The sequence below is a fragment of the Eschscholzia californica genome, unplaced genomic scaffold (genome assembly GCF_041429995.1).
Source record: "Eschscholzia californica isolate CP2 unplaced genomic scaffold, dmEscCali1.0.p SCAF_4, whole genome shotgun sequence".
Classification (NCBI taxonomy): Eukaryota; Viridiplantae; Streptophyta; class Magnoliopsida; order Ranunculales; family Papaveraceae; genus Eschscholzia; species Eschscholzia californica.
In genome coordinates this window covers 34,870,136-34,894,433 of record NW_028238461.1, presented here as the reverse complement: position 1 = coordinate 34,894,433, position 24,298 = coordinate 34,870,136, and the positions used below count along the sequence as shown (strand labels likewise).

General features: G+C 36.3%; 1 protein-coding gene and 2 long non-coding RNA genes across 6 annotated transcripts; 1 reads left to right on the top strand and 2 right to left on the bottom strand.

The window, feature by feature from the left end:
- Nucleotides 1–15,961: 15,961 nt before the first annotated feature.
- On the bottom strand, nt 15,962–17,768 carry LOC147544298 (uncharacterized). Its single transcript, XR_015223747.1, has 2 exons — nt 16,459–17,768; nt 15,962–16,340 (listed from the first exon to the last, which is right to left on the bottom strand). It is a non-coding gene; the product is annotated as an uncharacterized LOC147544298 (long non-coding RNA).
- On the top strand, nt 16,489–20,654 carry LOC147544297 (Ribonuclease P protein subunit P38-like protein). 4 transcript variants are annotated; one of them, XM_086636477.1, is made up of 4 exons: nt 16,489–17,348; nt 18,040–18,095; nt 18,180–18,369; nt 19,736–20,654. In XM_086636477.1, exons 1-4 carry the CDS (start codon nt 16,530–16,532, stop codon nt 20,093–20,095), a joined length of 1,425 nt encoding a protein of 474 aa, XP_086492603.1. In that variant the 5' UTR covers nt 16,489–16,529; the 3' UTR covers nt 20,096–20,654. The 4 variants fall into 4 exon arrangements, with proteins under 4 accessions (XP_086492603.1, XP_086492602.1, XP_086492600.1 ...); XM_086636476.1 differs by having other exon boundaries at nt 16,491–17,348; nt 18,177–18,369; XM_086636474.1 differs by having other exon boundaries at nt 16,491–17,381.
- On the bottom strand, nt 18,992–24,093 carry LOC147544296 (uncharacterized). Its single transcript, XR_015223746.1, has 2 exons — nt 22,859–24,093; nt 18,992–21,679 (listed from the first exon to the last, which is right to left on the bottom strand). It is a non-coding gene; the product is annotated as an uncharacterized LOC147544296 (long non-coding RNA).
- Nucleotides 24,094–24,298: the final 205 nt, after the last annotated feature.

Here is a 24,298-nt window from a genome sequence, read left to right as displayed (position 1 = left end):
GGTGATTTTTCTCTCCGATTTGTTTAGGTTTTCTCTTGGTGAATTGAAGAAGAGAGAGTAATGATAGATTTTCTTTGGATCAAAAGATTATGGAAACATTCATTTAAAAAGAAAAGACAACTTTTTTTAGGGATGGAAACTTCTTATTGAAGAATTATTTTCATTAAACTGAAAGACAATTGTATCTTCTAATCTATATAATTTTATTTAACCTGGGATAGGTTAGGTAGTAGTAGAAAAAAGAGAGGTTAGACCTGTAAATTACCCCTAGTGGATTTATTTTCTATTTAATATTATCTATGGGCTCTAAACTCATTGACCCTGTAATTTTGGACCTAAAACTCATCCCCCTTTATATTTCATGTGGACCCCACTTTATATATTAAGCATGTTTTCCCTTTCATTTCGAAATCAGTTTCAAACTCATCCACCCGAGAGAATGAAAGTATTTTTTTTTTTGCAGTGAAATTATTCAAATCTTCTTTAGTCGATTTCTTCTTGTTCGATGGTCGGGATTCAATGAAACTTGTTTCAGGTAACCCCACTCGACTCGTTCTACATATCTAGCGGTTTAGAATTTTCTATTTCGTCCGAATTTGGTGGTTATTTGATAGTTATATCGAAGATTGTATAGTTGGATCTAATTTCTTTTGGGTTCATAGTTTGAAGTAGTTATTCTTTAGTTTCTTCGAACGATTATGTTCAGGATCATGTTTAGGATATTGTAGAATATTTTGGGGTGTCCATATATACACGGGTTACTGCCAAATTATTTTACGGTTCGAATTTCATAAGTAGACTACTTTTGGAAATGAATTGGAATATAGAGGGTTACCCGAAATTTATCACATTTCAGATAAATTGACAGTTTGAGTTATGGATTCATATTATTGGGTTAGTTCATAAGGTGTATCAGTTGATCGGTGGAACGTCTCAGTGAACCGTATGTTGTCGATAGGACATTCCTAGTATAGTTTCATTCATTTATGCATTCTTGCTCTGCAAAAGGACTCTTGACAGTTATGTAACTGGCAAATGATCGTTTTGCCATTTTATTTCCGTAAGACTACTATACTGCTATATGGAACTCGAGGAGAGGTGGAACTAAGTCAGCAGCGGAATTGGAGGCGCTAGAAGAGGTAGGATCCTATTAATCTTACTTGGAGCACGGGTATTCTCCGTTTCACCACTTTATATATATATATATATATATTATATATATATATATTATTTTCTTTTTATCGTTCTCTAATTAAAATTATGATATGAACGTATGTGGTGTGCTCTCTATTATGGATGTTTATCTTTTCAAAGCAAATAAGTTTTTCTAAAAGATAATCACATGGCGGCGGAATCGCTTGAGTTGTGTGATCGTTTTGTGTGAATTGTAAATACGTGGTGGCGGAATCGCTTGAGTTGCGTGTATGACATGGAAACTGAATCGCTTGATCTGCGTAACATGTAATGATTGACGGGCATTGATTGGTCCCCTTGTTTATGTTTATGTTATGGATTAGCCATGAATTATGTCAAGGGTTACACTCGGTACGTGGCCAACCGTTTGGTAACGACCATTCCAGTTTACCCAGAATGGGGTCCGGAAAGGGTGGGAGTTACGGTATTCGGACCCTTGGAGTGATTAGGGAACTGACCCAATGTCATGCTTGTTTATTTATTCTGCTAAGCCACTGGTGTGTGTGGTTTGAATTCTGTTGTGATTGATACTTACAATGTTTTCATCGAATTGAAAGAGGGTGTTCAGCCGAGTTTTCTTAATAAGAAAATACTTAATCCCTGAAAGTGGAAACTTATAAAAGCTTAGCTTTAAACAAGGTTTACCCTACCTTGAGACACAAAAACGCTCTTCTCCCTTGAGTTGATGGGACCTTTAGGAGGGCTCTGTTCTTGTAGCTTTGGGAGCCTATCAGATAATTTAATATTATTGTAGGTTCATGCATATGTTTGGGTATTCTTCGAATGGTTAATGAATTACCTTGCGAGGAAGCGTCAGATCTGACCAGAGGTAGGATGCGCCTCAAGATGAGATAGTTGTATCATCGTGTAGGTGTATGGCTCTACTACACGACGATGTTCTTACAGTCGTCTGGGTAAGTCGTGACATATTCTAAGCGTATCATTGTTTGGGTGAGATTTATTATTCGATGCTATTGAGATCACAAGCCAGCCCGATGGGCGATGATGACGAAGGGAGAGTTACAGAAGCTCTTACCGGGATATTACGTGGATCCATGTGTAGACTGCATTAGTCAAATGTTCGATAAGACGCCGCCTGCCTACATACTAACAAAGGCCGAACGGTTCTTCCTAGCCGAATATTAGGTGACCCCGACTGAGGGCATATTCAGTTGTGATCTTGGTAAGTTAGAAGAATTATCTTGCTATATTGCCTTGCTTGGTGTGCATATTGATATCTCTGTATGTATGTAACACTTATAACTATTGATATATTAAACTGTTGATGTGTGTGGTGTGGGTCGGATGTCTAGGTATCCTACTGAGCTGACCTTGGGTTGTCTCATTCCTATTTGTTTTTGTTCAGTTGCAGCTATTGGTGACCCGGAGTGAAACTGTTTACTTCGGTGACTCAGATTATATAATTTCTATTATATTTTCAACTTACGATTTTATCACGACGTTAACATTATATATGTATCATCTAGAATAGTTAGGATCGTTCTCTCACTAGTCTATGATTGTACACATGTAAATAGTATGCACACTATCTCTATGAATTTGATGTTATTTATATGTTGAAGTTTATGAAAACATGTATGAATGGTTGACAGATTTTCAGGTTTGATATGTTCAATTTATAGAGGAGACTCTGTCAAAATTCAGCCTCTTCTGTGAATTGTTCATATAAATGAATTCAAGTTGCTTTTCTCTTTATGAAAACTGTTTTGGGTTACACATTTTCCGAACATATTTTCAAAGGTTTAAACTATATTTGATTATCCGCTGTGTTTGATCTTGATTTATAACCCGTTATGAGAGTTTTTTGCTTGGGTTTATATTTGAAACTTATTTGAGTGGGAACTAAACCGAGTTTCTTCTATAAACTGCCGGACAAACCGTGACTCGGAACACGAGGCGTCACAGGATTAGAGAGAGAAAGTGAAAAAGATCTTTTCTGATTTTGAAATTTAAATGACCGATTTTGTTGGGTTGTAATTTTGGGTGGTCCAGGCTCACAAATTTTTTTTTTTTTTTGGGCGGGGGGGGGGGGGGGGGGGGGGGGAATCAGGTGGGAGTTGGATGGAAGATGTTTCTCAAATAAGAGGGTAATAGAGTCCAAAAGGAAAAAGGAGTAAAATCCCTTTTTCTAGGAAGATAGGACCCTATTCCCTTTTTGGATTTTATTTTGGGCCTAAAACCCATTGACCCTATATAATAACTGATTTTTCATGCGTGGAGTAAATTGTGGAAAAAATCGTATATGAATCCTAAGATACAATTGTTTGTTTGGATATTGATTCATGATGGACTAGCTACAAAGAGCAACAACCTAGGCAAATATAATAACTCCATTGATCAGGAATGCAAGGTTTGTTCTACAGATGCAATTGAGACGGTGTTCCACCTAATTGGCGTATGTCCTAAATTCAGAGACTTAATCATGTTAACAGGAAATCATACCATACAGAATCTAGATGCAGATCCGGTCAGCAATCTAATATATTAACTACATCAGAACAACAACATAGAAGAGATTTGAGATATATACACTTATCTGCTTTGGGAGTGGTGGAAGACAAAATGCTATCTGATATTCAACTCCCCCATCAATCTTCATCATTGTTGGAGACAAATCCAACAAGAGGTAAGCATTTTTCATTTATCGCCTACCACATCGTCAACTAACATCACTTTGCAGGTCGAGCAATGGATACCTCCTTCTCCCAACGAGATCAAGATAAATGTTGATGGTTGGTTTAAGGATTCAGAGGTGTCGGCGACCGCAGTTGCAAGAAATCATCAAGGTGGGATTCTCCAATTGAGGTCTGAGAAAATTCCGGTGATTTCACGTCTCTACAGTGGAATGGTTGGGTTTAGTTTTGGGTAACTTTAGCGGCAGAGATGGGCTGCTCGACTTTTATACTCGAAGGGGATTCTCGATCGATGGTAGATTTCCTCTCTCGCCCTGGATCAACGGCCCCATGCCGTCTTGCGACTAGAATAAACAATATACGTGCAAGTCTTGGAGGCTTCAACATGTCCTTGTATTACTGCCCACATATTCAAACCCAAGTCGCCCACGACTTTGCACTTCATGTGTTGGGTCCAAATTTGTAGTGTTTTGACAGTTCAATCCTTTCAGTTAACTTCGTTACTTACTTGTAATACAATCCCGTTATCATAAGGACCAATTGTAACGTTTCATTTTGAAGTAAAGTTTAATTTCAGAAAAAAAAAAAAAATACTAGTATAATTAAGGCCTAGTTCAACAAAAAAAAAAGTATAATTAAGGCCCCTAAAGCAACTATATAGGGCGTCACTGGAATTGCTCCCAGCAATTATGTGGCCCGTATACAACTTCCCAAATAAGAAAAGAAAGATGCGAATAGTGGCGAATCTTTCTTGGGAATTGGTGTTGGTCTGAGCGTAGAGAGAGATGAGAAAGAGAGTAAAGATGGGTTCAATCAATCAATCAATATGTATGTACTGTTACTACTACAACTAGATAGGAAACAGATGTGGTCCTGGTGGTGGACCTGCTGATGCTGTTTGATTTTACCATTCTTGCTCACTAATTACTAATATAATCAACAAAAAAAAATTACTAATATAATAAAACTAAATTTCATTATGGTCTCCTAAAAATGACGAACTTACCAAATGGGCTCCAAAAGTGATTAGCTTCCCAAATGGCCACCTAAACAGTAATTTTGTTGGTTAAAGTTAACATCTATTGTTTCTTTTCTTTTTTCGCAATTACTTTCTCTATCTTTGTCTTCTACCACAAATCCAAAATAGTTGATCGGTATTTGGTCGAGCAACATGCCGAAAAGTTTGTCTCTCTCCCTCTCTCTCTATCGAATGTGATGAAGATGAAAAAAAACTACACGCTGTTTAGGCAGTAACTTTGACAAAGTCATCTTGAACTATTATAGCGAATTTGTCATCTTTAGTGGGTCAAAATGAAAATAACCATGAATAATAATGAAAAACAAATAGCAAAATATGTGTGGAATGAATACAATACCACGGATACAATACCACAACTGACTCCACGACCCACATTTTTTTACTTTTGTCTTTGAATAATTTCTCTGTTTCTTTCTAACTAAATATACACACAAAATTTTCACCTTTCTTAGTTCTTTTCTAAAAAAGAATAATTGTATCCTTTCTTTTCAATTATTGGTCTTAGACGATAATAGATGAGGAAGAAAATGAAGTTTCGTTGCTTTGAAAAATTTGACAAACTTCATAATTTTCCGATTTTGTAAAGACGAAACAATTCTCGATTTTCTCTCCTATTTTATTTCGGCGATGAAGAATCAAACTATCACTATATTTAGTCCCTTTTCTACTTCTCCACTTTGTTTGGGATTTTGCAGCTCCAAGTACATATTAGGCCTCTTGCTTCTTCGCTCATCAAGGAGACCAACAACTATGTCTTTGACTTTGGTTTAGCTGGCCTTTAGCTAGCCCATGGATGAAAGCTTTTACCAGGACCATCCTCATGCTTCCTTGGACAACCGTTTGCTTCCATTGAAGTGTTTGCTCGCCTTTTGACCTGATCCGGACATCCAATCAGACTTGGTGGGAACTACTACATGAACCAACACTTTTTTAGAAGGAGAAAAAAGAAATTAGCTCGCTTTAGTCAGAAAATTTTCTTATTTCCTAGAACGATAGTCAAATTTTTTTTTAATAGAAAAAGTAAGCCTGTAACCGATAGCTTATCGGATCGGATATAGGCATATTCGTATCCGAATCCGATAAGCTATCTGAATATCTGTATCCGATAATTATCCGACGGATATTATAAATCAATATCCGAATCCGACAGTATTAACGGATATCGGATAATATCCGATATTTGAAACTTTAACAAAATTTCAAAATTTTCCTTTAAATATTTAACTGTTAGATCTAAATAATAAATCTCAACCTACATTTTATATATTATTATGAATAAATTTAAATTTTTATTATTAATTATCGGATACGGATATTTATCGATCGAATATTAGTGTATCCGATATTCGATAAGCAAATATCCGATAAGGAATATCTGAATCTGTATCCGATATCCGAAATTTCAGATATATTTTAAAATTCGAATATGATGCAGATGTAGATCGGAGGTCGAATATTCGGATATCCATTGACAGGCCTAACAAAAGATTACTACCCTATAACCTAGTTCACATATTTTATTATTTTGTAAGGTTGAACTTTATATGTAGAGAAACTTTTAAATGTAGAAAAGTTGATTGAAAATATAAAAATATCTCCTATTCTCTTTATTATTGTTGTCTGTTCCATGCCTATTCTAATATCAGTCATGCAAAGCAAAGGAGACAGTGAAACATGATAAAGAGAGGGAGAAAAACTGGGAAACTGTTTCTGATTTTGTCCAGACATTGAAACATTTATCTTTGGGAGAAAATCGGAAACACCATGAATTATAATTTTAAAAAACCCCCATTCCTCTCTCTAGTTCCACTTATCCTGATGGAATAAATATTTAAGTTTAAGATAGAATTTTTGGACTTATGGTCCAAAAATCTACTCTTAAACACACTTTTAATCCTCTCTAATCATAAAATAGATTTAAAGACCAAAATATAACATAAATGGATATCTAGTCCATTTGTATCCATCTATAGAGAAAACACAAATCCCTAAAATTTATATTAAATCATAATACCTAATCTAACCTTCTATATAAACAAAAAACTGATTTTCCTTCAAAATCCCCAAATATCTGTTCTCTATTTTTATCTCTCACTTTTTCTCTCCAATCACGGTTATATTAACAGAAACTTTATCTTCATTCTTCTCCAAAACGGAAACCATTAATGTTCTCTCTCTAAAACCGAATCCTCTTTTCAACCTCCATTGTTGAGTCTCGAAATCTGCTTCATCTTCATTAGACCAGCTGAAAACTCCATTGTTTATTTTGATTTCCATCATCAAAGATTCAGGTTCGTACTTTTGTTAAGATCTACAATTGCTTATGAGGTTAAAGTAACAAGTAATCTTTCTTTTTAATGTTTTTCATCATCATCTTTAAAGATATTTATGGTTTTTATTAGAATTGATTTCAACTCTGTATCATTTTTTGAAATATTCATCATTTTTCATGATTTTCTCTCTCTAAGATCTTCATAACCGATTTATGATATTAATGTCAAATCCTTGTTTACTAATTCATTATCTTCGATTACGTTATTTTTGTATCCATGTATTATTTTATTTTTCATTAGATTAAGGTTACAGACCTTGATGTTTAGAACACTTCTTAATATCAGATCCGGTAACGATACCATTTCTGATCTAGAGAAGATTTCGTACGTTTTTTTGTAACAGAATGTAAACGATGAGTAATTTATACGAAATTAGGTGTACTCTATTGAACGTGACAAATTTTAACCAAAGAACATTCCGTACAATGTTATTGTAACAGAATGAAAACAATGTGTATTGTTCAAACAATGATATGTACTTTATCGCGCTTTACACATTTGAACCAGTGAAGATTCCGTACAATTTTTTTGTAACAGAAGGTAAATAGTGTGTAATGCTCCAAAAATTATATGTAATTTATTGAACTTTATATATATATATATATTTTTTTACATAACAGTAGCCTTGTTATTCTAACTAAAGTTCTGTTGTCTCCAACACGTGATTAATTTTATAAAACATTATACATAATTTACTTTATACATGTCGCTCTAGTAAATTATATGTTTTGTTGACTAATGTATATGTTTTTCTTTTTGTAGTTTTGCTGTTACTGGTGGAATTTCCTACATGATCATCCAACCTAAGTAAGACTACGAAACTAAATCTGATGGTTGAGATAAAATATTTACTGAAGTTGGTCAGTTGTTTTGATTTCCATCAAAGAAGATTCTATTCGTTTGTCAAGAATGATTTAAAACGTTTAACTGCTGTTTGTTGAATGACTCAGATAGTTGAGAAGATACTACAGTGTACCCGTGTAAAAAATATTAAGTTCTGGTATAAATAATGTGAAATATTAGATGAATTACGTTGTATACATGACAAATGATGGTTTCCTCGTAATAAATAACACATAATTTACGAACTTGTTTCATAATTTGTATTTGATGTGCAGTTATGTATGAGTAAAACCGAAAACAAATGTTGTTGTAATGTTCGTAAAGTGTACATAATTTATAAACATGTTTCATAATTTGTAAGAGATGATTGGTTATGTATAAGTAAAAAATGAAAAGTAAATGAGAGAAAGTGATATATACGTTATGTATATTAACCTCCAAATCACGCTAAATTGATCCCAGAGAAATATACTCTTTCCAAATCTAAAAGTTAAGTGACAGAAAGTGACATAAACGTTTTGTATATTAACCCCCAAATCACGCTAAATTGATCCTAGAAAATATACTATTTCCAAATCTGAAAGTTAAGTGAGAGAAAATTGATTTGAATCGAAAAAAAAATTACATAGTAAGAGAGAAAATATTGATTTAGTTTCCAAATATGTAAATAAGAGAGAAAAAATTGATTTGGAAATATCCGTTATTTCCTATTTAATCCCCCCAATCATGCAACAAAAATGCCGTTTCAATTTTGGTCCGACCCCAATTAAAAAGACGCGAAATCTGTACGAGATATGGACGGGATTTGATTTTATATAATAAGGGTCTTTATGTCCAAATTGCAAAAGGACTAAAAACCCATCTTTGGGAAGATTGGACTCTAAAGGGTCTTATATCCATGGACCCTTTGAGATAATTTTGGGGCTAATACATAGTCCATAATCATATATGAGAAGTTTTAAAGGCGCCATTCGGTAGTGTAGTTAGCGCCTTTAAAACTTCATTTCAAATAGGTACTCCCTTTCATTTCAAATTAGATACTCTCTCTTTTTCTTTTGTTCGACTTAAAATTGATGGCTCGAGCTGGTTTGGTTACAAAATCGACTCAAACCCACCATTTCAAAATTCGGTGGATTCAAATCGATATTATGATTACCCTACTGTCACTACTAAAAACAACTCAAATGGGTAGACTCAGGCGAATTTTGTTATCAATTTAGGCTCAATTCCACAAATTTCCATACTAGAATAGTGAAGTTAAATTCAATGGATTTTAAGTCTAATTTTGTAACATAACTCGGCCCAAGCTCACCCATTTCAACTTTGAGGCTTGGAGTTAAAATCGGTGGACCTTGAGTTGAATTTTGTAATAAATATTGCTTGACCGTATCAATTTTGGAGCGCCTCTAACCAAATGCACTCAAACAAAATTTACCAAGTCAATGAGGTGCTGGTGGGGGTGGGTGGGGATATAACACTATCATGAGGTGCCTTTAAAACTTCTAATAATATATTTGTCCCACCTGTTATTTTATTTTTGTTGGTAAGATGTCCTGTTATATGTAGGGTAAATTGTAGGCCGCGACTTTGGGGCATAAAGAGCAACCTCCAGGGAATAAATTCTCTAAGGTAACCCATGTTTTCTTGTACATTTTCGGGGGAGTATTATTTTTTAGCCCAAAAATTAACTTGACCAAACATTGCATCCTAATCTTTATCTTCTCTATTACCATCACCACCACAACTTCCCACAACCATCATTTTGACCTCTTCTCTCTCATCTTTTTTCCTCGCTCACTTACTATTACCCTCTCTCTCGATCTCTCCCTCTCTATCTCACTATCTCTCTATTACTCTCACTATCTATGTCTTTTGATATATCATTGTCTCTCTCTCTCATTCTTTCAATGTTTCTTGATCGACATCTTATTCTCTCTCTCTCTCCCCCCACACACACAGGCACTGTTTCGGCGAAGGGAAGTGTTCCCTTCGCCAGAACCGAACCTCGAGGTGGGTTTCGTGCCCACAAAACGTTTTGTGCCCTGACCATTTTGTGGCCACAAAATGTTTCGTGGCCACGAACCCTGTGATCTCCACAGAGAGATCTATATGTACCGCAAGAGAGAGAGGGCGAGATAGACATTACGAGAAAGAAAGATAAAGACTGCTAGAGGGAAAAAGAAAAAGAAAAAGAAAAAGAAAAAGAAAAAGAAAAACTAATCTACAGAGAGATATGTCTACAACGAGAGATGAGATTGATCTACAATGAAAGAGAGAGAAATCTAGAGTGAGACCGACAAAGAGATAGTCAGGGAGAGCAAAAGAGATAGAGAGGGAGAGGAAAAAAAGAGGGAGATAGAAGATGAAGATTAGGGGTTGATGTTTGATTAAGTCAATTTTTGAATTAAAAGAAGAATATGTTCTCTAAATCAAATTTTATTCACTAATTCTTTATGTCCCGGAGATTTTTCTTTGTTCCCCAAAATCACGGCCTTTTGATATTCTTTTTAAAAGTTCTTCTGTTTCGGAAGAGGGTGATATTTTGATAAGATTTTAGAATAACAAGAGTGTTCTTTTGGTAAAAGGGTTGACTTCGACTTTATACTTTAAGATGGTTGTTTCTGTTACCCTGCTGGCCCGAATCCTAAGAAACCAGTCATGTTTCACTACCCATTACCCATGGCAACTTTTTGGTGCAAGATATTTTTGTTTTTTTGCTGCTCAACCTGGCTAAAAAGTTTATTTTCTTAGAAATATGTTACCCGAAACTAATGTACCCATTAGTGTTCTGAGTCCTATCCATTTCTCACCCTCCTTATAATAGTCTGTTCTTTTTTATTCTTTGTATTTTTTTTATTTTTTCGGGATATGACGTCCAAAAGTACTTAAAAGATAACGGGAAAAACCTAATGTAATTTCAAAATGGTCGGTTAGTCCACTAAAGGTGATATCACCAAAAAGACGATAAGAAATCTAAAAATGACGTGCACATCCTTGTCCTTAAATGGAGAATGAATATTTTGTTCTATGATTTAGTCAATACGGTTGTTTTTTTTTGTTGAAGAAAAGAACTAACTAAACTACAACCCCAAATCCATCGTCATAGCCTCCTTCGAATGCCATGTGCGCCTAACTCTATTTTTCCTCCCCCACTTGGCCAATTTATCAGGCTGAGTATTGATCGACCTCGGCCCGTAGTGAAATTGGATTTGATCGAAGCCTGCGCTGAGAGATCTTATGCCTTCCATGTGGTTCATGTATTGCCAACTGATATCATGTCTCTGGTCCTTGAGGTGATTAATCAAGTTGATGTTGTCGCTTTCAATTTGAAGATGAGAAATTTTGAGCTCTGATGCCCATTGGACTGCCTAAAGAATCGCCATACATTCACACTCCTCAGCTGTTTGTCCTCTGATAATGTCAGCCAAAGCTATTATGAAATCACCATGCTCATCGTGAATAATACAGCCAATTCTAGCTGGTTCTGAATATCTGATGAACGATGCGTCAACATTGATTTTGAGGAATGGTGATGCCGGAGGATGCCATCTTGGTTTCTGAGCTTTGCTTTTGGGTGGTTTTGCGTCATGGATGCTTGTTGAGTAACTCTAAATCATACGAATAACCTGCAAGGGCGTGGAATCTTTCTTTCCAAAGCATTCCTCACACCTCACTTTCCAAATGAACGACATTTTTTTAGCCAGAAACGCCATGTACGCTTCCTCCAAAGTTTGCCAAAATAAAATCCATTCCAGCACAGTAGAGAAGTTGTTGGTTCTGATGTTAAAGTGGAGCCATATGGCTCGGGCAAAGTTGCAGTGAAGAAGAATATGCGACATAGATTCTCTGTTCTCACAGAAAGAGCATAGATAGTTATTGCCTATGTATTTTCCAATTTTGTCCCTGACCGGGAGGCTATTAGTACAACACTTCCAGAGGAATAGTTTAATCCTCGAGATGGTTTGAATATTCCAAATGAACCGCCAGTCTGTCACTTCATAATTATAACTTCCATTTCTCAAGTGAAGATACATCGATTTAATCGTGAATTTGCCAGATTTGGTCAGAGTCCAAATCATGGAGTCGTCCGCATAAGGATGCATGTTAATACTAAGGATAGCTTTGCTAATGTCTTCGTTAAAGTAAGCATTTAACAGGTCAGTATTCCAGTTGTTATTCGAGATCAAATGAGCCACAATATCAAAAGGGCAGTTATTAAGATTCTGTATCGGCGGTTTATGGTTAGGTATCCAATAGTCATCCCAAATATTAATATTAGTGCCTTTGTTCACATCCCAAAAGATGAGGTTGTTTATTTTGCCAAGAGGAGTTGTCAGGGATTTCCAAACCCAGGAGTGGTTTTGTTTGGGCTGAGAAGGTTTAGCTGTTTTCCGGTAGTATTTGGCTTTGAGGAGTTACGCCCAAGGGGCATCTGGGAATTTGAGTAGGCGCCAGCTAAGTTTACTAAGGAAAGCTTCGTTATCAATGAGAGGGATTCAAAGGCTCAGCCCTCCATACTTACGCGGTCGACAAATAGTAGCCCAGTTGATAGTATGGATCGATTTGTTTTTTCCCCACCAAAAGGACCGTTGGCTGGTCTCGATGCGATTACTAATGCCTTTTGGGATGGTGAAGCATTGCATCTGGTATCAGGGAACAGTCGCCGCAATAGTCGAGATGACTACTGAGCGACCAACTTGGGAGAGGAGGTTAGACTGCCACTTGGAGAGTTTCTTCTGGATTTGGTCAATGAGAGACGCGAAAGCTTGCTTTTTCTTAGCACCGATAAAGAGTTTAGTACCCAGATACTTGTCAAAGGAAGAAGCTTGATGAACTTTGAGGGATTTGATGATCATGCGTTTGAACTTGGGGTGGACGTTCTTAGAGAAGAAGATGGTGGATTTGTTGTAGTTTATGATCTGGCCGGACTCATTACCAAACGAATTGAGAATATTAGTAAGGTTGGTGATATTATCAAGCGTGTTGCGGCCGAAGATAATACAATCGTCGGCAAAGAGCAAGTGGTTGATGGTAAATGAGGATCGGGGAATGGAGAACCCAATAAAATTGTGAGGACTGTCAGGGGAGTCAAGCAATCGACTCAGACCTTCCATGGCCAAGGTGAAGAGGAAAGGAGAAAGCGGATCACCTTGCCTTAAGCCCCTAGACACGTTAAAGGAATTACCCGGACGACCATTGATGAGCACGACCATCGAGGAAGTGGAGATGCACGTGTGAATCATCTTAATCCAATGGTGATCATAGCCCAATTTAGTCATGATATTTTCGAGATAAGACCACTCGACGTGGTCAAAAGCTTTCGACATATCAAGTTTCAGGCCGAAGAAACTTTTGGAACCGCGTTTAGTTTTGAAGGAATGAGACACCTCCTGGCTAATGATGATATTATCCGTGATTTGTCGACCAGGGACGTAAGCTGCTTGGAATGGCGAAATGATATCAGACAACGTGGTTTTGAAGCGATTAGCCAGAATTTTGGTGATGCTTTTATACGTGGTGTTAAGAGGGCTAATAGGTCTGAAGTCTGAAGTGGATTGAGGGGACTTGGACTTGGGAATGAGACAAATATGAGTGTGGTTAGCGGAAGGTGGAAGAAGGGAGGATTGAAAGAAGTTACACACCATCTGAATAATGTCAGTTTTCACCGTATCCCAGTTAGATTGGTAAAAGAACGGAGGAAAGCCGTCCGGACCAGGGGCTGCCTCCGGTTTAAGGGAGAAGGTAGCCTTACAAATTTCATCTTCATTGGGAGTGGTAGTGAGGGTGATGTTCTGAGATTCAGTAATCTGGCTTTTGATCTTCCGATCTTTTTCCACAATTTTTTTGGTGTTAAAAATATTACTATTTTTTTGTTATTTTTCGGTATCAAGTGTTTATTTTTGAAGCATTTTTTATGTGTTTTTTAACTTAATAAAAAATACAATTTGTAACTAGCGTTAAACTGTCTATTTTTACCATACAATTTTTCAGCCAAATATTTCTGGAAACATATTTTTCTTTTTTTTCAAGTGGATACAAACAACAGTTGTAGGGTGAGTGGGAGCCGAGTCAGTGACCGCGGGTTTACTTCCTCACTAGGCCAGGCTCTACAATTTTATATCCATTTAGACTATCTGGAGGACTCAGGCGAGTATTTTATATACTGGGTATCCAAATTTGGTGCTCCCAAGGCCAATAAGGGACATTACAAGTATGAATTACGGGGATATATAAAGAAACCAATGCTTAATGCACCAAACTCGAAAAATAGGTCGTAGTTTCTTTTTCATCTAAGACACTGAGACCGTGATTACATTTGAGTCCATTTTGACTAGTTTAGGGTCAAAATGACATTATCTTTAACACAAAATTAGTTCCATTAAAGATTTTTTACTTTCGATTTTATTTTAGGTTAAAATTAATCTCTATCTCACGTTGAGTTAGGATATAGTTCCTCTGATTAATTGCATAAAAATATGTGATGTGGTTTCTCTACATAGTATTTAGGCACCATCTATAAATAGTAAGGTATCAAGACCGTGCGATATATCAGTTACTACTTTAAAATCCGAGCAAGATCAGTTTATTTTATCTGGTCAATCGAGGTGAACTTGCCCCCTGTTATTTTTTTAGCTCTAATAGACTGGGGTGTCTATTCTGGGTTTCAGCTTTTCAGACTTTTTCCCGGCCCAAGTTTTTTCATTAAACCATGAATATTTTTTCTATAAATCTTTAATCTTTTTCGTATGTAAGAAAGTACATCCAATTTGTTTCTACCGTACTATTGCTTTTTCTAAAAGTGTTTTTCCTAAGTGAAAATACATATGTTTGTTTGAAGTACATTTTAACTAGAGAAACGCTCGAAACCAGAGCTTAAATCTCTCTCGAACAAATGTATTTATTCCAATTTATCATTCACTTTAGTTCCTCATAATTTTCCCTTCTATCTTCCACTTCACATCTCTCCTCCACTTCATCTCCCCCTCTCTATACCTCACACTTCTTCTCCGACAAAAGTCTCCGACCCACGATCTTCAACCAAAAAACAAATTTTTTAAGTTGGTTTCTTCTCTTCCTTCTTCTTCCTTTCTCTCTACAATGAACGGAAGCAACCCCTTTGCCTAAGGCCTCGAGCTGGAACCCCAAATCCGAAATTCCAACTAGAGGCTCTTCCCTTTCACCGGAGATATAGAGAGAGTACAAAGAGAAGGAGAGAGAGGAGATAAAAGAGATAGAGAAGAAGAAGAAGAGAGACAAAAAAAGATGAAGAAATTATTTTTAGGTTGAAGGTCGCCGACCGACAACATTCTGTCGGAGAAAATGAGTGGGATGGAGTGATGGAGAAATGAGGCGGAGGAGAGACGGGATGAAGTGGATGTGGAAGAGAGAAGGTGAGATGATGTAAAATTTATGTTTTAACATTTTGTTGGGATTAATTCCATTTCCTAGAAAAAGTTGAATTTTGTTTTTTTGCCCTCGGGGGCCAAATTATATGACACTGACCCATCACGACGAGTTGGCCACAAATTGGGAGCGCACACAAAACCATCAAGTAACTTGCCTTTACACTTCTATAATTTTTTTTTTGCAATAATAGAATATATTTATTGTCAGAGACTTTAATTTTCGTAGAAAGAGATTAACTAGGCACAAAGAATCAATCGATTTTAAGTATGATGTTCACAAAGAATTGTTTAACTTCTATTCCTTGTGTTCTAGTGAAACAAAATTAAAGGAGAAATGATAGCATGGTCGAAAATTAGGCCAAATGAATCTAAAATTCTGACGTGTACAACTAATCTTACTCGACATTCAATAAGTGATCAGCTTTCCGCGTGATCCCCAATGTTTGTATGAATGTCCAGATGATCCACGTTTGTGTTTTTTGATGCATTGACTAAAATGATAAAATAGTAGAATCAATTTTTTTAAAATTTGATCTTTAGTCACTGTATTAAAAAACACAAAAAGAAGCTACCTCGACATTTATGAAAACTTAAGGGACCACACTGGAAGCTGGTCATACTTGATGGGGCATATAGTGATATGACTCTTGGAAGGTTATGGTCTTATGGATGGTGATTTTATTGAAGGGAGGGGCTGAAGGCGCCGGCCAAAATGCTGAAAGCTTCCGAATTACATTGGACCTCTCACAATTTGCGGGGGCCTATAGAACTTGCGTCAGATCCCATGTTGGCATGTCCAGTCAGTACAGACTATACCCTTGCTAGCCTGCGAATTTTCTTTCTTCTAGTGGTGTTAACTGTACCGCCATTCCTGGAAAAGAATCCATAACAGATAAAAATATTGTATCTTCTGAATTCTGATATCTACTTGTCTTGAGTAATTTCAACAGTAGAATAAGGGTATTATAGTAAAATACGTATTTACTCACCCGTTACAAATACAAATAACGGGAAATAAATAATAAATTTCTCCAAATTTGAGTTCTTCCCACCATCAGTAATGGCGGCAGAAATAGTAGTCGCTCCACCACCAGAAGCAAAAGAAGAAGAAGAAACTCCAAAACTCTCAGCACTTTCTCTCTCTACATATCTTGGACTTAGCTTCTCTGTCTTCTTAGCTTTACTTCCAAGATCTTCTATATCTTTAATCTCATCTCTTCAATCTCGAAACAGATTTCTCTCACTAAAACTTATACAAGCTGAAGAACAACTTAGACAGATGAAATCAAGAAGGAAAGAAGATTCCAAAGCAAATGCCAGAGTTGTTGAGATATTTGCTAGTCATAGAAACGGATGGCAACAAGAAGAAAGAAAGTTATTACAACAGATCGAAGCTTCAGCTGAAGAAATCGGACATTTGAGAGTGAAGATAGATGAACTGGAGAGATCTGAACAGGATTTAAGAGTTTGTATGGAGAAATTACAGAGAGAAGTTGATGAGAGAGAAGAAATGATCAATTTCATGTCCAGACAAACAGTTGAAGAAGAAGAAGAAGATGATGATGATGATGGTGATGAGGAGTTTGGTGCTGGATCAGTTGGAAAAGATGAGAAGGAAATGGAGTTTAGAGGTCGATTATATGGTTCTCAGATAAGAAGAGGTTATGGAAGAAGCTTTGAGGAGGAGGAAGAGAATGGTGAATATAGTAGTGATTACTGTGCTAATTTTTCAAGGTTTGGTAAAATTAGGGCTTCCGAGGGTTTAGATCCAGTACAGGAGGAATGTTTTGTGGATAGAAATGGCGATGAAAATGAAATGGGGGTTCTCTATGGACAACAAAATGGTTTTATTAGGGGTTTTGTATCTGCTGCTTCCAAGGTTAGTTCTGAGAGAGTAGCCTGTGGCTGGCAGGTTTGACATTTCTTCCTCTCTCTCTCTCACTACTTTCTCTCACTAGAATGCATACTGAAAAATGATTATCTGTTATTCCATATAGCTTGTTAATACTTCTTCTTAGAACTTTGATTCAAATTGAAATAGTGTAGTATTTCAAGAAACAATGCTTAATTGGTTTATTTGATGAAATATTATTTGTTCAAAGAAGGGTACTGTTTCTAAGTAGTAGTTCAACAAAAAAAAAAAAAAGTAGTAGTTGTTTGGTTAAACAATTGTGATCAAGAAGGGCATTGTTTCATTTGTTTATAGTTCTGCTAAATTGAGTGCTATATCCATGTTTGATGAGGATCATAACACCAAAACTTCATTGATAACCCTTATTACCATGTCCCTTCAAATTCTAGCAATCACTATATAGGATTTGAATATGTATCTAAACCGAGCTCTTTTGTCTACTGCTTTTACTTAGTATTGGGCAAAGTGAAGAAAAGAAATGTGTAAATTAAAGTTTCCCTAGTTTATGTTATCTTGGGTTATATATGTTTCCCTTACTTCGTTAAGATTTCCTCGGTTATTTGATTGTATGATTGCTGATTTGCTGACTTGGTAAAGTTTTAGCATATGAAAATTGATACTGCCCTGATATTGCTATCTACGACCGATATTGTTGCAGGATATGCGTTATGATTCTCCTGAATCCTTGTATCGTTTGAAGAACTTTCTACCAAGGTAATTTAACAGAACTCTTGTCGAACTAAGTTTGTTCACCATGTTCTTGATTATTTAAAAGCTAATAGTTTCCTTCTTCAGAAGGGAATCGCCGTGGAAGGTTGACAATATATCAACAGGAAGTCCTGCCAAATGGAAATTGCTTGAGCAGGAATTACTTAACTACGAAAAATTTAGCAAGGGCGATCAATCAAAAATCTCATCATTAATTAGGAAGCAAGCTAAGAGATACCAAGCGCTTTCCGCAAAGATTGACGATCTGTGCAGTAGAATGGTATTTTACTTAAAGCCCTTGAACATCATACTTCTCCACTATATCAGTGTTTAGAAATAAATCGGCGTACGTAATTGTTCCATATATTACAAATTGTAATTACAGTGATATAAGCATGCCCTAGTTTATACGGAAACTATGGAAATTATTAGGTGATATGTTACCTTCAAACTAGTTATAGCACAACAACCCACTGCTTTTTATATCAATATAAAGAAACTTTGTCATAAATCAGGAAGAACATTTTGATTTTGGAAACAAAATCCTTCTTGTCTTCCAAGTTAGAACACAACTTTAGTTCCCATAGTTAATGATGTACTAAATTACTTGAGGTCATATTCATACCTTGACAGTGTTGTTGCAGTGAAAAGAAACTTCTAAGACATCTTTTTCACCATAATAAATAACTTGTGAATTGAAAGTACAGATAAAACGAAATTCCGAAAAGAATGAAATAATGAATGATTTGACTATGTTAATGTAGCTTTCGTGGTAGAAATAGTCTGTTATGTGGCATCTATTTGCAGTATAGCCCATATGGTATTACCATATGGGTAGCTAACTACCGAAGAAAATAAAATGAACAAATTTGACCATGAAATGATTTGACGGTCCTTATAAAGGCTCATGTTAAGTCACATTTTTTTCTATTGTAACAAGTCAAAGTTAGACTTTCCTATTATACCTATTCCAAAGTTTTTCCTTGGAGAAAAAAAGGAATCTTTGTCTTATCATGTGCCCATACATGGCCAACCACCACCCACCAACCATTTATATATTCTGAATGGTCCATTTACTTCACAATAAATGACCCTTTTCACTTTGCAGGCTAATAGGTTTCATCTAATTATAAATGCTGAATCTTTGTATTAAAAAGCATTTTACCTTGTTGACGACGACAGTGCTTTAAATGGTCTGCCATATAGCATCTCTCTAGATTCAGTTAGATAAGTGCTTGGTTGGTAAAGTTTGTTCTGACTCAGATGCTATGTCCTACTTGTTTTGTCTTGATTGAACAAAAACCAATTTTCTAGACCCACCACTGTCTAGATCAACTGAGGACCTCTCATGTAATAAAGTTCGAAGTTCAGACGAGGTAAATAACAATCAAAACAATTACATTTAACTCCCATCAATCACACAAGACTATCGGCATTTCTGAATTTGATAAGAAACTCATGGTTGTCAAGTTTGCTTCTAGATCTCCATCTTCTCCGTCTTTAATATTGGCTAATATGTTTTGTTTTGATCGCTTTCTTGCATTATTATTTTCATGTAGTAATTATTGGAGTTGTAATAACCGTTATGAGCGATAATTGCATTGGTACTAATTGTTTACTTCATATCTTTTCCCCCCTTCTTTCAGCAAATAAACGACCCATGTGAACAGAACCTTAATGCCAATTTTCGAACTCAACGACAAAGAGAATTCTTGCTTGAAGCCGGTAATCTACAGCAGCGAGTGATTGAGGCAAGACAAAAACTAACATCATTGCAAACTGAAACGACGAGAGCCCATTTCGGAGAAGAGTTGGAAACTCAAACCAAACAAAGTATCAGAAAATCAATGGATTCCATCAAAAACAACTTCAAAGAAATGCAGAGAAATTTGGAAATATTATTGGCAAGAATTATGGGTGATCTTGAAGGGTTGTTGTCTAGGGAAGGTGCTGCTGCTTCACGTGCCAAGGATTATTACATGTCTAAATATCCTCCTTTTGCTTAGTAAATTCCTCTTCTTTCATCCTCCAATATATAGTATCTGGGTAAAACTGTAAATCCCTAAGTAACCCGTGACTTTTGATCATCTCAACCTTTTGGTTTCTAGTTTTGTCAAACAGACTCTTTAGCTCCCAAAATCATCGATCTCATCAGTGGGTTGTTATGAAGAAATGACTAACAGTCCACTGGCATGATCACCAATTTTGGGGCGAAAGGGTCTACCCAAGAAAACTGAGGAACAAAGGTTTGGATTCGTCGAAAGTTGGGGGTTGTTGTCGTACGTATTTACCCTATAGTAAGACATATTCCCTCTTTTGCTGGCATAGCTGATGGAACTATATCAGATGTCGAAGGTCTGTCAAATGCTTGATCTATAACTAGTAACCTACTAATTGCAGAATAGGGTTAACCAGGTTCTATGGTGTTTGATTTTGGGTTCTTTTACTTTTCGTTATGGCGGTTCTGATCCTTCAGTGTTAATTCAGTCTGTATATGAAAGAACGAAAATTTGATACTACTAACTAGTAAGAAGTGAATCAATGGGGAAATAGCAATTTTGTGAAGTCTTTGTTCTTATGCAATTCAATTATCGACAATTTTGTGACTGCTTCTATTAAAGAGTAGCCTTTCTATGTCCTGTTTAGAGGTAAACAGATTTTATTCCTTCTGATATAACTGAGTTGGACAAAAAAAAGAATCTATTCAGTTTATGCCCCCATTGCAATACCAACTTTAGGATGCATGTCTTTAAGTTTTGAGAGTGTTAGGTTGGAGATGCCTTTTGAATTGGATTGAGAATCTCAATAATGTGATCAAGAAAAGAGAATCTCAATTGAGACTTGACACATAAGACAATTTGAGTTTTTCTCAAACTCTAAAGCTTAGAGTGTCATATAAGAATTTTTTGAGTTTTTTTATACCATCTCCAATGCAAAGCTCAACATGAATCTCTAAAATGATGAGGCAGGGATTGTTAAGATGACACTCTAAATTTAGAGTGTCATTTTGAAGATCTCTAAGTGCCAAATAAACAAATCAAGTAATTTTATAGTCAAAATAAAAGTATTAGAATTTCTTTTGAGCGTTTGCATTGGAGAAGATTTTTTAATATAGTAGGTAAATGAACATGTAGGAAAGATTAAAGATCCTCTTTTCACACTAGATACGTAGGGTTTTTAGAGTTTTTCTTCAATCTTGCATTGCGATGCTTTTAGATTACTAGTATGCTCTTGACTTGAGTAATAAATACTCTTGTTTCTTCTTACTTCAAATTCTAGACAGACTAGAATGCAGTTCTGAATCACAGTTGTAGTCACTACCCTGACAACAAGTGAGTAGTTTAATATAAGGGAAGTCTTTTTTCCTTCGTTTTGGTGGATGTGGCACTAAATTGAAACTTACTTTTAGTTTGAGTGAGACTGCTTTGCACTACATTTTATACCTGATTTGAAACCTTTATAAATTATTCAATCAGGACTGGAATCAAGCGAACTTTAAATTTAAATTCAAGAGCACGATGATCAAAAGGTGTCTGATTTCGTCATCTTTAAGTTCTTCAAAATAGAGGAAAACAAACTTAACTAAACGTCTAAATCTAAAGGGTTATTTAGTAAATAGACCCCAGTTATTTACCTATATTAGGGAACCACCCCCAAAACGATAATGCTTTAGGGGTTACCCCCATTCTCTATTTTTCCGTCGAAAGCCCGTTAAGTTGCGAGCGTGTCAGTCACGTGTGTTTCTTTTGACGATTTTACCCTCCCCAGTTACCGTTTGAATATATGTACCAGAACCACCCCTCTCTTTCCCAACGGTCGTATGAATCCCTCTCTCTTTATAAACCCATCTCTTTGTTGATTTTTAAATCGATTTCTTACTCCAAATCAATCAAAGACAGTGCTACAACGATGGGAGGAGGTGTTAAAAGGGAAGAAACGAACCTGGTAAGCCATTATTGGTCTTCATCAACTATACTGTAATGGGGGTCCTTCCCTAAATAGTTGTTTTACAGTGGGGGGGCCTTCACTAAATGTCATATTATTCATGTTTTTAGAGGAGATGAGCTGTCAAATTTGTGAGGTGAAAGCACATGAAGCCTTCAAGTATCCATTTATGTATTCATCATGCACAAATGCAAAATGGTTCTTAGGAAGAAGAAATGAGATTTGTAAGAATAGATTGAAATACCAACTACATTCCATGAACAACAGTCTGATCTTGAGAAAAAGAGAAAAAGATTGAAAAACTTTCGAATTTTTTTCAAAAGCAAAAAACTTTTGCTTAATTGATTCAAATTCAAGATCAAGTACTTAATTGAAGAACACAAATTTACAGAGAAAACATTAAAATTGAGCATAATGACTCAAACCTAATAATTTTCTCCAATTTTAGCTGGCATTTATCTGAAACCTTCTTTTCTTGAACTCCATTAAAGCAGGGCTCCAAAATCCAGAACCTAATTACTCACTTGGAAGAGAGTTGAACTTTGTTTTCACTGAAATCACAGCTTTCTTATGAAAAGATATGAAGTAGTATTAAAATGGTGAAGGAACCCCCACTGTAAAACAACTATTTAGGGAAGGACCCTCATTACAGTAAAGCTGATGGAGGGCAAATTTGTCAAAGGAAGCTCACGTGACTAGCACGCTCGCAACTTAACGGACTTTTGACGGAAAAATAGAGAATGAGGGGTAACCCCTAAAGTATTATCGTTTTGGGGGTGGACCCCTAATATAGGTAAATAACTGAGGTCTATTCACTAAATAACCCAAATCTAAATCTCGCTTAAATTGAGGTGGACAGTCAGATTTCACCTATATCATCATGGAGAGAGAAATTTGTGGCAAAATTTAGGCATCCACGTCCCATTGTGGAGCATTTTTGTTGCATCCTGTCCATTTTGGTTTTCATAAGTCTAATGTGGATATTCCTAGGCACCTTCGTGATAATAATGAAGTTGCTATCTTGTGCAGGTGGGTTGGAAGGGGGATGCCATAGGTCACAGGGTAGTGGTGATATGTCAATTTTAGGGTCCAACTCCCCATGTGACTAAAAGAGCAGTTGACAGGGACCATAGTTGTGGGTTGTGGTCCTTCTTTGGGAAAGTAAAGAGGGACTTAGTTTATTACGGGGGAAAAGGCCTCAAATGACTTGATAAGAATATTTTTCGCACATCCTTTAAAGGCGCGTCCGAAATTATTTTTCGTGCCTCGACGTACACCATGCTTTGAGCCTCGGGCTAGTTAATCGAAGGAAGGCGCTTTCAATTTTTCGGGGCCATAGTTTAACCTTTTTGAGAGGTGCTTACAGAAATTTGGGAGGCACCTTTAGACCCTCCCTATTTTTAGGTCGTCATGATTTGATACCGTAAATGCTGTTCTTGATTTTGTGGGAAAAAAGAGACTCAGCATAGAGAGTGTTTGTTGAACGTGAGCCAATGGAACAGATCAATTATTTCGTCATAATAGACTTTGAGGTGGTTTGACGTTGTACAAGTACAAGGGGGAGCAAGAAGCGCCCGAAGAAAGTTTAATTACCCCAGTTATGCTAATTAGGCCATAAAGAGTGATCAAGTTCCTAACCTTCTCAATTTTCAACAAAATGTCAGTGCTTCCAATTTAGAAGGGAAAATATGAAATTTTTAATGAGAGCACGATGTCACAGAGTAAAATACGACTAGGCACTGGCACGTATTACCCATGCGATACTTATGCTCAAGAACGGCCTAAGTCGAGCACAAGTCAGCCTTTACCTTAAGTTACGCAAGTACTACACGCTGATTCAAGCGAGCTAATCAAGTCCCTTCGTGGCGGAATCACACAAGAGATCTAACCTACTAAAGTACTTAAGAGAACCAGCAAGAAAACTCAACTATACCACACTAGTACTTTGGTGGAAATAACTCTTTTATTGCCTTAAGAACTCCTCCAAAGTACAAACTTACAAGCACGCTTTCGAAGTCACTCAATTTGGACTCTTACTTGCTTGGATCACTTCTTGGATGGTTACAAATGAGGCGGTTCACCCCTATTTATACCACAAGTCCTATACAATGGACGGTCAATATTAAGACATATGTCTTCAATCTAATGGCCAAGAAGGGTGTAGAGATTTCTATGGAGATCTCTAGAAACCTTCTAGGGAACTCATTGATGGTCCATATATTTCTAAGAATTCCTCCCTTGGTAGCCCATAAATGTCTCAAACA

What these genes read in the sequence shown, in the direction of transcription:
- LOC147544297 (XM_086636473.1), top strand. Translation starts at nt 16,530, where the DNA reads ATGGCGGCAGAAATAGTAGTCGCTCCACCACCAGAAGCAAAAGAAGAA. An exon ending in TTGAAGAACTTTCTACCAAG is followed by an intron (nt 18,096 to 18,176) that starts GTAATTTAACAG and finishes TTCCTTCTTCAG; the next exon opens with AAGGGAATCGCCGTGGAAGG. An exon ending in ACGATCTGTGCAGTAGAATG is followed by an intron (nt 18,370 to 19,735) that starts GTATTTTACTTA and finishes CCCTTCTTTCAG; the next exon opens with CAAATAAACGACCCATGTGA.